The 15,124-nt window shown below is 43.4% G+C and overlaps 2 protein-coding genes across 2 annotated transcripts in view; both read left to right on the top strand.

The window, feature by feature from the left end:
- LOC109507797 (dedicator of cytokinesis protein 9-like) overlaps positions 1-3,178 on the top strand; it is a 37,098-nt gene extending 33,920 nt beyond the window's left edge. Inside the window, 3 exon segments of the mRNA XM_019857451.1 lie at positions 755-855; positions 974-1,112; positions 2,020-3,178. Of these exon segments, the coding sequence (XP_019713010.1) occupies positions 755-855; positions 974-1,112; positions 2,020-2,118 (339 nt within the window). The 3' untranslated portion in view covers positions 2,119-3,178.
- A 721-nt stretch (positions 3,179-3,899) lies between these two features.
- Positions 3,900-14,216, top strand: LOC109507767 (solute carrier family 15 member 1-like). The gene is made up of 22 exons (XM_019857417.1): positions 3,900-4,386; positions 4,544-4,578; positions 4,756-4,840; positions 4,971-5,112; positions 5,201-5,320; positions 5,387-5,486; positions 6,638-6,728; positions 6,821-6,904; positions 7,851-7,933; positions 8,027-8,113; positions 9,605-9,694; positions 9,812-9,856; positions 9,934-9,966; positions 10,041-10,129; positions 10,720-10,801; positions 10,873-10,989; positions 11,065-11,205; positions 11,284-11,330; positions 12,375-12,482; positions 12,570-12,710; positions 13,262-13,484; positions 13,570-14,216. Exons 1-22 carry the CDS (start codon positions 4,380-4,382, stop codon positions 13,807-13,809), a joined length of 2,190 nt encoding a protein of 729 aa, XP_019712976.1. The 5' UTR covers positions 3,900-4,379; the 3' UTR covers positions 13,810-14,216.
- The last annotated feature ends 908 nt before the right edge of the window (positions 14,217-15,124 follow it).

Raw genomic sequence — 15,124 nt, 5'->3', positions numbered from 1 at the left:
AGTCTACTCGAATGCTTTCATTTCCGGTAACTTTCCAGTAAATCACGTGGTTCCTAGTTGAAAACAGCAGAGTATTCATTGCATACTTCGGTAGTGTACAAGCAAGTTCTACAAGGAAACAAATATATCATTCAGATTTCGTGGGTTTTTTTCTGCCGTTATTTTGACATATAAAATGCTTTGGTATGTTATAAGGATTTTTTGCTCTTTATAAGGATTTTTTTGGGTAGTTTATACAGGTTGGCGCTGCGAAAAGTTGACAGGTATGCATTTGGAGATCTCTTATTGGTGTCCTTGGTTTTGAAAGTAAAGCACAGGTCAAAAGAAAAGCTCAGTCGAGACTGCATTTATCATTGATGTTCTCTACATTGGGGAAAACCCCCCCCGCCCGTGATTTTCGTCAAAAAAAATCCCTGACCCATTCAATAAAGTATAGGTTAAACATGATTTACAAATCATTGTATTCTGTTTTTATATTTTATTTTACAGTACGTGTCAACTTGACTGGAGTTGTTTTTTTTTTTTTTTTTTTTTTTTTAATTATTTTAGGTCACTTTTGGAAACGTCATCAAATTTCAGGGTGAAAAATGACATTGAAATTTGACCCAAACTGTATGCAGGGGTTAAAGAACATCATTTCTAAGACTAAGCATGCTTGTGGGGAGGGGGGGGCAATATAGCTTGACATCATCAGCAGAAATGTAGTCATAAAAATGATTATGTCATGTGCTGACCAACAAATCGTCGTCCCCAGGTCAACGCCGGTCCTCTCGCTTATGCCAGAGCCTTCTTAGATGACACCGGTGCGAAGAAATACCCGGACAATAAGGTCAAGCAACTCAAAGAGGTCTTCAGGTAAGTACAGAAGCGGCGCCATTCCCATATGCCGTGACCTTCTTTTATGTCTTTTCATTGTGAATAGATTTACTGCGGCTTTCGATTGGCACTAAAAATGGAGGCTGTGCTTTGGCAGGCATTTCGCGGAGGCCTGCGGCCAGGCACTCGCTGTAAACGAGCGCTTGATTAAAGAGGATCAGCAGGAGTATCATGATGAAATGAAGGCCAACTACCGGGATCTGACTCGGGAGCTGTCAAACATCATGCACGAGCAGGTAATCGGGATGCTAATGGGGGGAAAGTCATTTCGATAATGTGATGCCTCTCCATGTTCTTTTAATTTATTTACAGCGCAATAGATACTGCCTGAAAGTTATTCCGCATCAGCGTAGGGCTGGATCTTCACGTCAATATGCTCTATGCCGCACTGTGATGCCTCGCGGTGCAAGTGACCCAAGTGAACATTAAACAAAGAAGTACAGGAAGTGCACAGAGTCAAGAATCTGTTGGTAGAATAACAGGGGCGATTACTGGCCGCAGGGATGCCAGTAATTTAGTCTTACTTTACAATGCACCGACTGTTATTTATTTTCACAGTACGCACAGTGTTTTGAATTCATATACATGACAGTAGGGTAACTGCGTGGTTGTATTTCTACAGTACACACCAGTTTGGATAATAAGCCTGTTTAGTAATAATAATAATAATCATATTTCGGTTTTGCCGCTTTTCTATGCCACACTCAAACTCTGGTGGCGGTACACTAGCATGTATAACCGCAGCGATACATGACTCGGACAGAACGAGGTTCAAACAGCGGCGCCGCCAGTCACTGGATGACCCGCTCGACGTCCTGAGTCTTGACTGCTCCGTCGTTTGTTGTCTCATATGCTTTCCTTAAATTGTTTACCTTTTTGTGCTTCTCAAATCCAAATGACAAACATATCCAGAAACATGCCATACGATTCGCCGGTCTGTGCCAACTGAAAAAATGTCGATGGTTAAAGTGCATCTCCTGATGGCCCATTTCGAGGCATTGATGTTTCGGGAAACTAAGCAAAATATCTGGCGTTCCCATATTTGTCTCCAAAACGGCACGTGTGATCACGGAGCGAATGAAACTATAGAAGTCATCTTGAAAAAAAATAAACTCATTTCCTCCTCTTGAATATTTCTTCCAGATCAACCCCGTGAATGATGGCACCAGCGGCACTTTGTCCGACTCAATGGGCATCTTCAATGCCATTAGCGGCACACCCAACAATGCTCCCATTTTCTAACATGGATCTTTTCACGTCCAACTCCAAGGTTTTCACATCTTTGTCAGTTGCCATTCGGCCACCTCTCCACTCAAGTCGCTAAACAAGTGGCCGGCGCATTGAGCCAGCATCCGTTCTCATTTCTACCCATTGCACTCGCCTGCTGTGATCAGTCTCTGCTTGTCTTGTTTCCCGTGGAGACAGCAGTGAATAGGTATTGACATTCGCGTTTTGAAATTTTCATCTGCCCGCCATAGAGTTTAGCCTTGTGTCTATCATTCTAGATCATTATATACAGCGCACATTTCAGAAGCCTCTTGCCTGTATTCGTCTCGCGTATACTGTCTATCCGATCTGTCTCTGGCACCGAACAACTGCAGTCTTTTTCCAGCCTCAAAGAATTATTACTCGGTGTTCGACTAATGCTGAGGAAATGATCACAAGCTACACAAAAACAGTGAGGCCTTGAGATACGAATGGCTTAGTTTTAGTTTTTTTTTTTTTTTTAATCTAAACCGTTTTTCTGCTTTTTGCTTTGACTTGCGAGCAACAAGTAGACCAATTATAAAACTAACTCATAGTCATATATTCTTTATCCTCTACGACTAATATTACCTCATTTTACTTCATGACGGTCTCCCTTTATATCCGTATGTCTGCATGACACTGCCCCCAGGTGGGCAAGTAGTGCACAGCAGCAGGCGCAACACAATTTATTCTGGATTGAAGGTACAATTTTTCTGATCAAAAGCATCTCGCGCTTGTGTTTTGAGGTACAATGTGGTCACGGAACGAGTTAAACTTGTATCTCAAGCTGCCGCTATATCCTGTTTTGTGTATTCGCTATATCCTGTTTAGTACTCCAGGGATACACAGAGTTGCCAAAAACTTTTGCTCCGCAACACAAGAGTGTGGCAGCTTGTCATGGGCAGGTTAGTTTCTATATAGCTGATGATGTCGTTTATAATACGTGTCAGACATCTTTGGCATTTGTACATATCTTTCGTTTTAATGATATGTGAAATGATGATACAGTATGTGGGGAAACATGCATTTTCCAATAAAGTGTTTTGCAAGTGAATACGATTCAATTCATTTGAAGGCTTTAATAGGTATTGAGCAGCGCAGGCGCATGAGGACTGGCAAGCCACGGGTGGATCTAATAATGAGACCGGGGAAAGGCACATAAAGGCACACAGATGTAAAGAAAACAAAACAGCATACAGAGAAAAGCAAAAATCCAGTCCAAGTGGGACAGTGATACTGAAATTGTGCACCTGATTCTTTTGACCTTTGCCTCTTGATGTTTACGAAAAATACATTTCCCATCATGACCCCAGAATCCCCCGCTTTCCGTCCCGGACCCAGAGGATCTCTTCTCTCATGTGAATCCCCATTTGCATGCTATCTTTTTATCGAGACCAAGGGTGCCCAACCGAAGATCTCCTTTTCAAGCCAAGCAACCTTCCGCAATCGACTGTTAGCGCGCCGACCCCAACTCTCATTGGAGCGCTTCACAGCCTAGTGCGAAGCAAATGGTAGGACAATCAACACCTCCCAAATCTGAGACTATGGTCCTCAGTCGAAAAAGGGTGAGGTGCCCTCTCCAGATCGGGGTTGTGATTTTGCCCCAGTTGGAAGAATGCAAGCCTGCTGCGCTCTTGTTCATGACTGAGAGAGTGAAGACTGTAAGGTCTGCACGAATGCAGACTAAATTGGTCTGAGCCCAAAGGTGAAACTTGATTTCCCGAAATTGTGCATCACGACCTAAAAAAAAAATCACGGCTACAAATAATTTTTCTTCACGGCGTGTCTTTTTGAGAGAGAATGAAAAGCTTGGTCATCCGGGCAGGGCTTGGCGTCCGGCTGCCGCTCTTTTTCAAGGATTCTTTTTCCGGATTCAACGGGGCACCGGCATCCCCGTTGTCTTTCCACACAACTTCAACTCTACATCTGACATTCACAATCCAAATGATGTTGCTTTGTCATTGTAAAAGTCCCTTCCTCGCCATTTGATTGCTTCCACATCTGCAGAAATGACGCCCTTGCACAATTATACTGTGAATGATCGGCCAGTATATAACCGACCTTATCTGCACGTTTAGCCTTGATAACGAGCATACACGGCTCATCCACGTGCATTTTCAGTCTGTGACTCGCGCACCGGGCATCGGCAGATGGGAGGTTATAAAAGCTCACCTTGCTCGATTCCAGTTGAGACTTGACTTATTAAGGGTCTTGAGCAGCGACGGGCTAAACGATCTCACTGGACACATTCAGCCATGGCAGGTGAGTCTGATTTAGATGGTTGCTTCGTAAATCAATGAATAATTCAAATTTATACTCGTAGGCGTATCATCAGTGTTTTTAAATGAGTAACATTAATATCCTCATTGATGTTTTGCTTAAAACAGTTTTTTTCCGCCTTTATTATGATTGTTGACAGGAAAAGATGAACTGGGCAAGCCCAAGTCAAAAAGTGTAAGTACTGTGTGTATTTTTTTCCAAATGTACAAAAGGTACATTGTGAAATTATACAGACCGGTAATCCAGATTCTTCATTTGTTCTACTCAGCAGGACAAATAAGTACTTGTTTTGTGTACCATCCGTACAAATGACATCACCAAATGACTAATAGGAATAAAAATGTCTTCCAGGCTTTGGTGTGCGGCTACCCAATTAGCATCTTTTTTATTGTGGTCAACGAGTTCTGTGAGCGCTTCTCCTACTATGGCATGCGAGGTGAGTGTCCTTGTTCGCAGAGAATGAATCTCAATTTGAGTCAAACGTCACCGTTCAAGGAACGATCAGACGGCAGCTTGCGAATGCGGATCTGACCCGTCATTTTGAACCTTCTCTCCCTTCCCCGCAGCTGTGCTGGTGCTTTACTTTAAGTACTTCCTGCGGTGGGACGATGACTTTGCCACCACCATCTACCATACCTTTGTTGCCCTCTGCTACCTGACCCCGATCCTGGGTGCCATCGTGGCCGACTCTTGGCTGGGCAAGTTCAAGTGGGTCTCGCGGCACCGAGTCACTTTGCCCGATCGCAGTCGGAGCACGAGCGTCCATCAACGTCTTCGCTCTTTCCCCTCCGTGCAGGACTATCGTTTACCTGTCCATTGTGTACGCTTTGGGGCAGGTGGTCTTGGCAGTCAGCGCCATTCATGACATCACAGACAACGACCGTGACGGAACCCCGGACAACATGGCTTTCCACGTGTAAGCGCTCAGGCGCCGAGCTTGCGTCAGTTGTTAAAAACTTGACTGGCGGCCTTCTTCCCGCAGAGCTCTGTCCATGGTGGGTTTGCTTCTTATCGCCCTGGGAACAGGAGGCATCAAACCTTGTGTTGCGGCCTTTGGTGGAGACCAGTTTGAAGACCATCAGGTAGGCTGGAACACGTGATTGGTTTTCTACATAAAGTCCAAGGATGCAAGGGTCCCTTTGACGTGACTCTTCACCACTCATCCATTTAACATGTTGAAACCAATCAATTAATACAGGTAAAGCTAGCTTAGGAAATTTAATTTTATTTTGTATCCAGTAAATGAATGTATTTTATAGACATTTATTTAAAAAAAAACAAAAAAAAAGGGAAGTGATGAAGGAAAACAAAGTCAATGATCAACATTTTGCAAAACCACACTTGAAATCCCCCGAGCGCAAATGGGAAAATGTGTTAGTTCCCACTCTTCCATTTGCTTTTTATTTATGGACCTTTTAAGGACTTTTGAGGACTAATTTAGCAATTTTTAACGATTTTTTTTCTCCGTTCACGGTGGATTTAATGCCCGCTCAGCAATATGCGGGCTGAACAGAAAGCCACATCTCACTGAGCTGGTGTTCAAATCATTGCTGCGAAAGGAGGGGCACATCTTTATTTTTAGGGGCAATCAGCTAACATTTATTTGACATACTGTGAAACTTGAATTCATTCTCAAATGAAGTACACTAAGAAAAATTTAAATGTAGAAAATATAAAACGTCAATTTATTTTTCAATAAAATAATTTTTAAGGACTTTTATTGATTTTAGAAGCTTGCCCTGAAAATTAAGAACATAATTTTACTTCTTTTTTATGGATTTTTATGAACTTTAAGGACCCGTGGGAACCCTGTTACAGGTCTGATAAAACCAAGGTTGACATTTTTGGCCATTGTTCCAAACAAATGCAGATTTGGCGCAAACACAAGCCTGCTCATCACCAAAAAAGAACAACATGCCTGCAGTGAAGCACGGGGCCTTTGTATCGGGGCTGTTTTTCTTTATTCTGGAAGTGGGGCCTCAGACGAGGCAGCGGGAATGATAACAAGTGCAAAATAATAGTCAGCCACGTGTTACCATAACTATGACAAATGTCCTGCCGTGTACACATGTTTTGACCAAGGCAAGGTATGACTATTATCTCCTGAACGCACTTATCTGATGCTTCTCAGCAATTTTCACCCGAGAGCATTGTCCAAGGCCGAGTACAAAGATTACTGCGGGTTGCATAAGAAGGCTTCTTGACCTTTTTTTCGACATCTCGTCTCCGATAGGAGAAGCAGAGGAGCACTTTTTTTTCCATTTTCTACCTGTCCATTAATGCAGGCAGTCTGCTGTCCACCGTCATCACCCCCATCCTCAGAGGTATGTGCCTCGACGACATCCGCATCAAAAAGGACGTGTCCAAATTAAGGCCGAGCTGCAATCATGTGTTTGCTGCGTGTGTTGCCTTCCAGCCCAGGAATGTGGAATCCACAGTCAGCAGAAATGTTACCCGCTGGCTTTTGGTGTCCCCGCAGCCCTCATGGTGGTCGCTCTGAGTAAGAATCCCGCCCGTTTGCTCTGCTTGAGTTAGTTTACGAAACGTGTTAAGGGTTCAGTATTCGTCACGGAATTTCGTCTCATCCCTTCTGAGACTCTCTTGTGGAGCCCCGAAGAGGACATGGAAGGGGAAAAAAAAACTTTGCCTCGCAAAGATTGCGAAATAACACAAACTTTTTTTTTTTTTTTGCAAGGGGGTGCTTTTTTTTAATGCGCGTTGATGTACTGCCCAGTCATCTTCCGGGTAACGGAAAACAACAAACATGGAGCGTTTTCAACCCTTGGCGAGTTTAATGGAATTTTACTTTGAAATTGGCTTGAAATACAAAGACCTGAAATCTGTTCTTGATCTTAAATACACTTTCCAAGTCCTCCTCCATCATTTTCTCTTTCCCCGAAGTAGTGATGTCTCTTGACCAGCCGCGCATGAGAGTCTACATTAGCCAAGCTGACCCAGAAGTACATACAGTAAACGTGCATTTAAAAAAACAAAACAAACAAACAAACAACACAAAAAGGAATGCAAAACTTTGCAAGGGAACGCAAAGGTTTTTTTTTTTATTAAAGCAACATCATTGTAATCATGAAAACATCTAAAAGTGAAAGGCAAAGTTGGCTGCCTTTCCCAACCCCCCCCCCCCCCCCCTCGTTTTTTTTTTTTTTTTTTTTTGTCAGAGCAAGAACCCGATATAGTTAGCAATCCAGTATCTAAAGATGCCAATGGCAGTTGGGATCAAAACTGAGAGGGGTATTTATTTTTAGGTGCCAATTACATTTCCAACTTATTTTCTCCTCCAAACTGCAAATATTTCATTCGACCTTGTTGAACCCGTGGAACAATTTCCGACACAATATGAGAAAAACTTTGTGTAAAACTTGTTCAGGCGTAACTCAGCGCCAATTCTTTTTTCTTTTATTTCTATGTGTGTGTGTGGCTATATGCAGTTGTGTTCATTGTGGGAAGTCAAATGTACAACAAGACTGCTCCTCAGGGAAACATCATGGTGAAAGTCTGCAAATGCATCGGGGTACGTGTACCTACAGCCATCACTTTTGACTTCTGTGGTTCAGCGAGCAAAAAAAAACAACAACAACAACAATCTGTCTCTCATCTGCTGCAGTTTGCAATCAGCAACCGCTTCAGGCATCGTCATCCGGCATACCCGAAAAGAGAGCACTGGATGGACTGGGCTGAAGAAAGATATGACGTAAGATCAGAATATTCACGCGCAAAACACCTGAAATCACATAACTGCGAAAAAATTGTGTGAAAGCCAAGTCAAGATAATCATCCATGCATTCTGTCCGCAATTTATATTTTAAAGTTGTTCCAACTTGCATTATATGAAAAAAAAAATCTTCAAGTCATGCTTTTATGTTTCATTTTCCTGGGGAAGTGCATTGTAGCAATCTCTTTCTAATCTACTTGATGCGATGTAAAAGCAGCAGTTTGGCAGATAATGAGCAATTTTCCCCCCAAAATAGACTTTCACGCTTTTTAATGCCACTCCCAAACACACAGCTTTGCCTTTGCAAAGTCTTGCTTGGCTTGATGCGAACAAACAATGCAAAAAGCCACTGCGAAAAGTTGTGTGATGTTTTTGGTGTTGTAACCCTCGAGCCGCTGATATTTGAACACAAACTGTGGAGCAACATATGTAGACAAACAATAGACGATAATCACTGTTCTTTATCCTCGGCAAAGATCAATTTGTATCATTTCATCTTACTGAAGAAATGTATCTCCGTATGTCTGTAGGTGAATTGAACACTCAAAACTGTCTACGTGTGCTCTGTGTTTGGGTGATGACAAGTTGCGGGTGGACCCCACCTCTTGCCAAAAGCCAGCAGGGATAGGCTCCAGTGAGGGACAGAAAAATTAATGGGTGGAGGTATTATGCTGCCCCCAGGTGGCCTGGCGGTGCACACACCAGATGTGGAAGCACAATATCAATTGAATTCAAGCAAAAACAAAAAAAAAGTGGCAAAAATGGTTTTGTTTTTTCCCATTCCATTTATGTAATTCATTAATTCTTTATTGGCATGATTGAATTCTTTTATTTTGATGATGTCATGACTGTATGTTTTTATAAAGCACAGCATTATCGATCGATTACTATCTTTTATTTATTTTAAAACCATGTTTTCACCAGTTTCTCGCCGGAACAGTAGTGGTGGACAAGTGAAGCTTTGTGAAGCACTTGTCTAAGTTTTTGACTCCTCTAGAGGGCACTCTTGGTTTAAAGATGCAGTGGAATTTTAATACATTTCCATTGCACTAACCTCTATATTTAAACCAAGAGCACCATCTAAAGGTGTCAAAAAGTATCACAGGCGGTTCATGAAGCTTCGTTTTCCCATGATTACGGAACAGCAAATAAATGGAAATATCCATTCATTTCTGTGGTCAAAGATGATTTGAGATGCAAATTTTTTGAGTTCTAAGGAGCATGTTCACGAAATGAATCGAAATCTCATCTCAAGCCACCACTGCACTGTACTTAAGAGCCCATTTACCATCTGACTGGATGGAAAAATAAATCAGCTGACTCAAACAGGTCGACTAATTCATCCTTGGGCTCCTGCGGCGATGATAGCGCTCATTGTAAAATGTTTATCACTGACTTGTTTTTTTTTTTTTTTTTTTTTAATATCATGACATGCAAGAATAACATTATTTCTCCTGCTTGTTGTTGTAGAAACTTTTGATTGCCCAGGTGAAGATGGTGGTCAAGGTGCTGTTCCTCTACATCCCCCTGCCAATGTTCTGGGCTCTCTTTGACCAGCAGGTGAGTCGCCAATGCCCACCGATCCCACCTCATGATCTTTTCTTCTTCTTCGTGTATTAAGGGAGCGGACATAGCCAATGCAGTTTAGCCTCAAGAGAAGTTGTGTCTCCTCCACAGGGATCAAGATGGACCCTCCAGGCGACGACCATGGACGGTGACTTTGTAAGTCGTGAGTGATCAGAATCCATGCTGCAAAGTTCCCAGAAACCGACGCTGACAATCGCTTCTGTTTTCAACAGGGAATCCTCATAATCCAGCCCGACCAGATGCAGGTGAGCTCTTTTGTAAATAATCACGGTTGGGATCTTTTGAGACCAACTGAGCAAGTCACATTGCTCCCCGCCAGACGGTCAACCCCATCTTGATCCTGATTCTGGTGCCAATCGTGGATAGTCTGGTCTACCCGCTCATCTCCAAGTGCAAGTTGAACTTCAGGTGAGTCTTGCGGTCGGTGATGTTCGATGCCATACGCCTTCCACTTTTTTCCTGTCCCCCTTGATGACAAATACACTGACCGAGGGGTCCTCGGTAAACAGAGGAGTTCCTTTCAGACAGCGATAACATAGGCCAAAATGATCTGTCACTAACCGACGCTACCGCTGTAGCAAAGTTATTCTTACAGTCAATATGAATGTGGCACCGTTCAATGTGCACAATTTGTAACCTCGAAACGTTGTGTAGCGGTACTCTCATAAACCGTGGGCCCCCTTATATTTGCAGGGGGACTAAAATCAGCTCAGTGGCTCTTAACGAACATTTAAAAAAATGGTGGCAAAGTAGGCCCACGGGTTGATCAAAAAAAATTGATTCCTGAAAAGTAGATTTAATATTGTATTTATAAAAATTAATTTATTATAATTATATAATTATATATAAGATATGTCATTTATATATCAATTTATTAACATATCTATATTGGCTCCGCTTCCCGGTACCCCGCTTTGAGAATCCCGGCTTTGGCTGCTTCATGGCCACGAACAGGAAAAGCGGATGCAATTCATTTGCGCACGCATGCTGTATTGCAGCCCGTTGAAGAGGATGACCACGGGGATGTTCCTCGCCGCTTTGGCGTTTGTTGCCGCAGGCCTGGTTCAGATCCAGATTGATGTGAGTGTGACTCGCTCGCACACGCGGGACGCCCGTGACGTTTTCCATACCTTGTTTGACTCTCCTTTCAGCAAACCCTGCCCACCTTTCCGTTAAGCACACAGAGCCAAGTGAAGGTTCTCAACATGCTCGACAGGCCATTAGACATCACGGCTGGGTCGCACTCATTTAAGTTGGATGCTTTCACGGTAATTCAGCAGCCCGGACGACACGATCCACTCAATGCGAGTCACCTGACCGACCGATTCATTTTCTTTCAACAGGCCAACAATGACTACCTGACATTCGATGACTCATTTTCTCTGGAACTGGGCCCCGGCGCTTTTTATCCCATCACTTTGAGTGACGCGTCTCGGAATACTCTGGTGATCCTTCAGGATGGGCCTCTGCCCAGACCAGTAGTGGTAAGGAAGGCTAGCAGATGAGGTCAAGGAAGCATGTCTTGAACTTGAAACTCAAACTTGAAACTTCTCCCACTACAGTTTGATGATATCACAGCCAAGCCAGAACAGGGTGCCAATGCTATAAGGTAAGTTCAACATTTCAATTTGGAAGTATTAATATACCGTATTTTTATACACTATAAGGCACTTCGGATTTTAAGGCGCACCTTCAATGAATGGCCTATTTTAAAACTATATAGTGCGCATAGAATAGAAGCTACAATAGTGGCTGCAGTTGCGCTATGCAGCCACTAGATAGAGCGACGGTATAGGGAATACAATACAATGCAGCTTTATTTATATAGAGCCTTCACAACCGCTGCAACTGGAACAAAGCCATGAGAACTGGTCACAAACATGGAAATGAAACATAAAAATGGCATTACACAGCAATAAATGAAAGACAAAAGTTATGAAGACCGCTGCAACTGGAACAAAGCCATGAGAACTGGTCATAAACATGGACATATCAATACAAATGGCATTACAGAACAATGAATGGAAAGACAAAAGTTATGAAGACAACTGATTCAACAAAAAGGTACACAAACCTCATGGGCTCACATCCACAAGGGGCTAAATATCCTCAGAAGTCTTACTTGTCTCCTTCTTCCTTTGTAATGTTAATAGTTAACTTGCCTTTTGGTCTTGTCTTCGTTTCATAATGGCGGCACAGAGCTCACAAAGTAGTTGTCCGTTTCAGTGTGTGTTGGCGACTGCACATATGAATTAGTGGTGGGCGGAATCCTTTTAGGTGACAGTTGGTTCCAGTTAACTTTCCTTTTGGTGTTGTCTTCGTTTCATAATGGCGGCACAGAGCTCACAAAATAGTTGTCCGTTTCAGTGTGTGTTGGCGACTGCACATATGAATTAATTAGTGGCGGGCGGAACCCTTTTAGGTGACAATTGGTTCCTGCCAATAATCACCACTCGATGGCACAGGAACACTAACAGGGAAACAACTGAATGGGGACTATAAAGAGACTGTAACTAACACCGTATATAAGGCGCATCAGATTATAGGGCGCACTGTCGGCTTTTGGGAAAATTTAATGTTTTTAGGTGTGCCTTATCGTGCGTAAAATACGGTAATCGTATTGTCTTGTTGTAACTAATTTGTTCTCCTGCAGATTTTTCAATGGCCTCGGCTCGACTTTGAACATAACAATTGGTAATCTGGACTTCAATGGTGTGGGTGCTTCCAACATGTCCAAGTATTTGGCAGTACCGCACGGGAAGTACGTGACGAGTTTTATCTTCCGTTCTTTTCTGCTCATAAGCAGCACCAAGAAACGCTCTGACTCTTGCGTTCTTGACATATTCAGTGCACAGTTCCTGATCGAGAACAACACAGGAGGCCAGTGCATCTACAACCAGCAACTTGGCTTCGGCAGCTCTTACACCTTGGTCATCCCACCCACTTTCACATTTGGACCAAATGTAAGAAGACGTTTACTGACACGTGTGTGCTCGGGAGCGCTCCCTTCTCCACCGAGGCTGTGCAATCACAGTGATTTGTCGGTTTCGCATGGTCGTCTTGGCAAAAGTTTTACGCCGGATGCCATTCCTGACGCAACCCTCCCCATTTCTCCGGGCTTGGGACCGGCACTGGGGAACAGTGCACCCCCAGGGGAGGGCACTGCCCCCCAGCGGCTGGGTTACAAACATAAAACGTATGCTAGCTTAAAAAATACGGTAGTATACATTCACATTCAACAATGTACTCAAGTTATTATTATTATATATATATATTTTTTTTTTTTTAATCAATCCTCATCCTTTTATATGGATTGTTGATTGTGTACAGTGGTACCTCTACTTACGAAATTAATGTGTTCTGGAAGAAATTTCTTTTCTAGAAAATTTTGCGTAGAGATGCGTTTTCCATGAAAATGCCCTCATCCGTTCCAAGCACCCCCCACCCCCTCCAAATGCAGAAATAAATGTTTTCTGGAGCAAAAAATACATGAAAATATGTAACAAATACGTGTTACAATAAGATTATATATAACAAGAGGCAATATTTTCCTGTTGAGGCATTTCGTAACTTGAAAATTTCGTATGAAGAGGTACCACTGGATCTTTATTGTTCCAATAAGTTAGTGTATGTCCAAACTGTAACTTCTTCCCAGGCACCCAGCAACATGAAATCAGTCCTGCAGGCCGGTTGGCTGTTAACAGTTGCTGTCGGAAATATCATTGTGCTCATTGTTGCCGAGGCAGCGACACTTGAAGATCAGGTGGGTGCTTTTCGAACGACGAAAGAGAAATACTTGTGACAATGATAACTATATTACTGATCATCGTGATAATTGTATTCCTCAGTGGGCCGAGTACATTCTCTTTGCGTCCTTGCTGGTGGCGGTGTGCATCAGCTTTGCCATCATGGGCTATTTCTACACATACACCGACCCGAGCAAGATCGAAGCTCACTTCCGAGAGATGGAGCCCAACGAGAAGCGCAAGAACATGGACGGAAAGGACAGAGTTCAGCGCCACAATGAAGAAAAGTGCTCCGATTCCAGCTCGGATGAGGAGGAAGAATCCACACAGACCAAGTTGTAAAACAAACAAAGAGGAAAAATTGAGACTCAGACCCAAAGTATTTACCATTGTATTTAGACGCTGCAGGTTTGTCATTTGTTGAATGTCAAAAATGACTTTGGTCCGTGTTTGGTAACATGATTTGCAAATTTGCAGGAGCTCGGTTTCCATGCGGGTGTACTCGAACGCATTGTAGTTTGTCCTGTTACTGTAAATTCATGATCAAATGGCTTATTTTGCACTGTGTTGCGGCAACTTTCCATTTCCTGTTTTGTTTTCGTTTGAGATGTGCTGTGTCGGGGTTGGTAGGCATTGCATTGTTTATAACAGGCTGTTTTTAATTCATGGCAAATGAGTTTTCTCCCGTTGTCTTTTGTGAGTACAATTAGGATGGCTTGATTTTTTTTTTTCCAATATAACATTGATTCGTTTTTTTGTTTTTTTTTTTAAAACCTGAAATCAATTTGTGTTGCATTTTTATGTGATGCCGTCAGCATGGGGGCAAAATGTTGCAGCGTGTGCTGAGCACGTCTGCCTCGCAATCAGCGGCGTGCCTCGCTTGACTGGCATCCAGTGCCATACCAAGTCACGCAAAAACACACAATATCTGTGCGCGTGTGGAAATGTTGGCGTACCAGACTCCTCTCTTGCCACGCCCCTGTAAAATATGCAAATTAGTGTAAACAGGGCATGTCGGTAGGAATTATCACGCTGCATGAGCAGATAATCGCATTATTAAACCATGAATCACTAATGGGGAAAAAAAGAGCAACTTCAAGGCTGAGCCGCAGATGCTTGTAGACAAAGATGAGACCCCCCAAAAATATTTTTGGCACAATGTCTTTTGAGAGTCAACAACAAGCTCCGTGGCAAAGATCTGCCACCAATTGTAGCTTAATGCGCAAATGGAAGTGGCATCAGTTTGTGATTGGCTTGACTTAAAGTTAAAACAAGGTCTGCCGTTGGCCCGGTGAGCCAGTGGTTAGCGCGCCGACCTCACAGTGCAGAGGTCGTGGGTTCGATCCCGGCTCTGGCTTTCCCGTGTGGAGTTAGCATGTTCTCCCCGGCCCGGCGTGGGTATTCTCCGGGTACTGCGCTTTCCTCCCACATTCCAAAAACATGCATGGCAGGCTGATTGAAGACTCCAAATTGCCCCGAGACGTGAGTGTGAGCACGGGTGGTTGTTGGTCTGTGTGTGCCCTGCGATTGGCTGGCAACCGGTTCAGGGTGTCCCCCGCCGACAGCTGGGATAGGCTCCGGCGCCCCCCGGCGACCCTTGTGAGGATAATGCGGATCGGAAAATGGATGGATGGATGGTCCGCCGTTGTCCTGGAGC

This window comes from Hippocampus comes, unplaced genomic scaffold (genome assembly GCF_001891065.2).
Source record: "Hippocampus comes isolate QL1 unplaced genomic scaffold, H_comes_QL1_v1.1 scaffold256, whole genome shotgun sequence".
NCBI lineage: Eukaryota > Metazoa > Chordata > Actinopteri > Syngnathiformes > Syngnathidae > Hippocampus > Hippocampus comes.
Note: the sequence above shows the minus strand (reverse complement) of the source record. Positions and strands in the feature narration are given on the sequence as shown.

What these genes read in the sequence shown, in the direction of transcription:
- LOC109507767 (XM_019857417.1), top strand. An exon ending in TCCAGCCCGACCAGATGCAG is followed by an intron (nt 9,967 to 10,040) that starts GTGAGCTCTTTT and finishes GCTCCCCGCCAG; the next exon opens with ACGGTCAACCCCATCTTGAT. An exon ending in CAGGGTGCCAATGCTATAAG is followed by an intron (nt 11,331 to 12,374) that starts GTAAGTTCAACA and finishes GTTCTCCTGCAG; the next exon opens with ATTTTTCAATGGCCTCGGCT.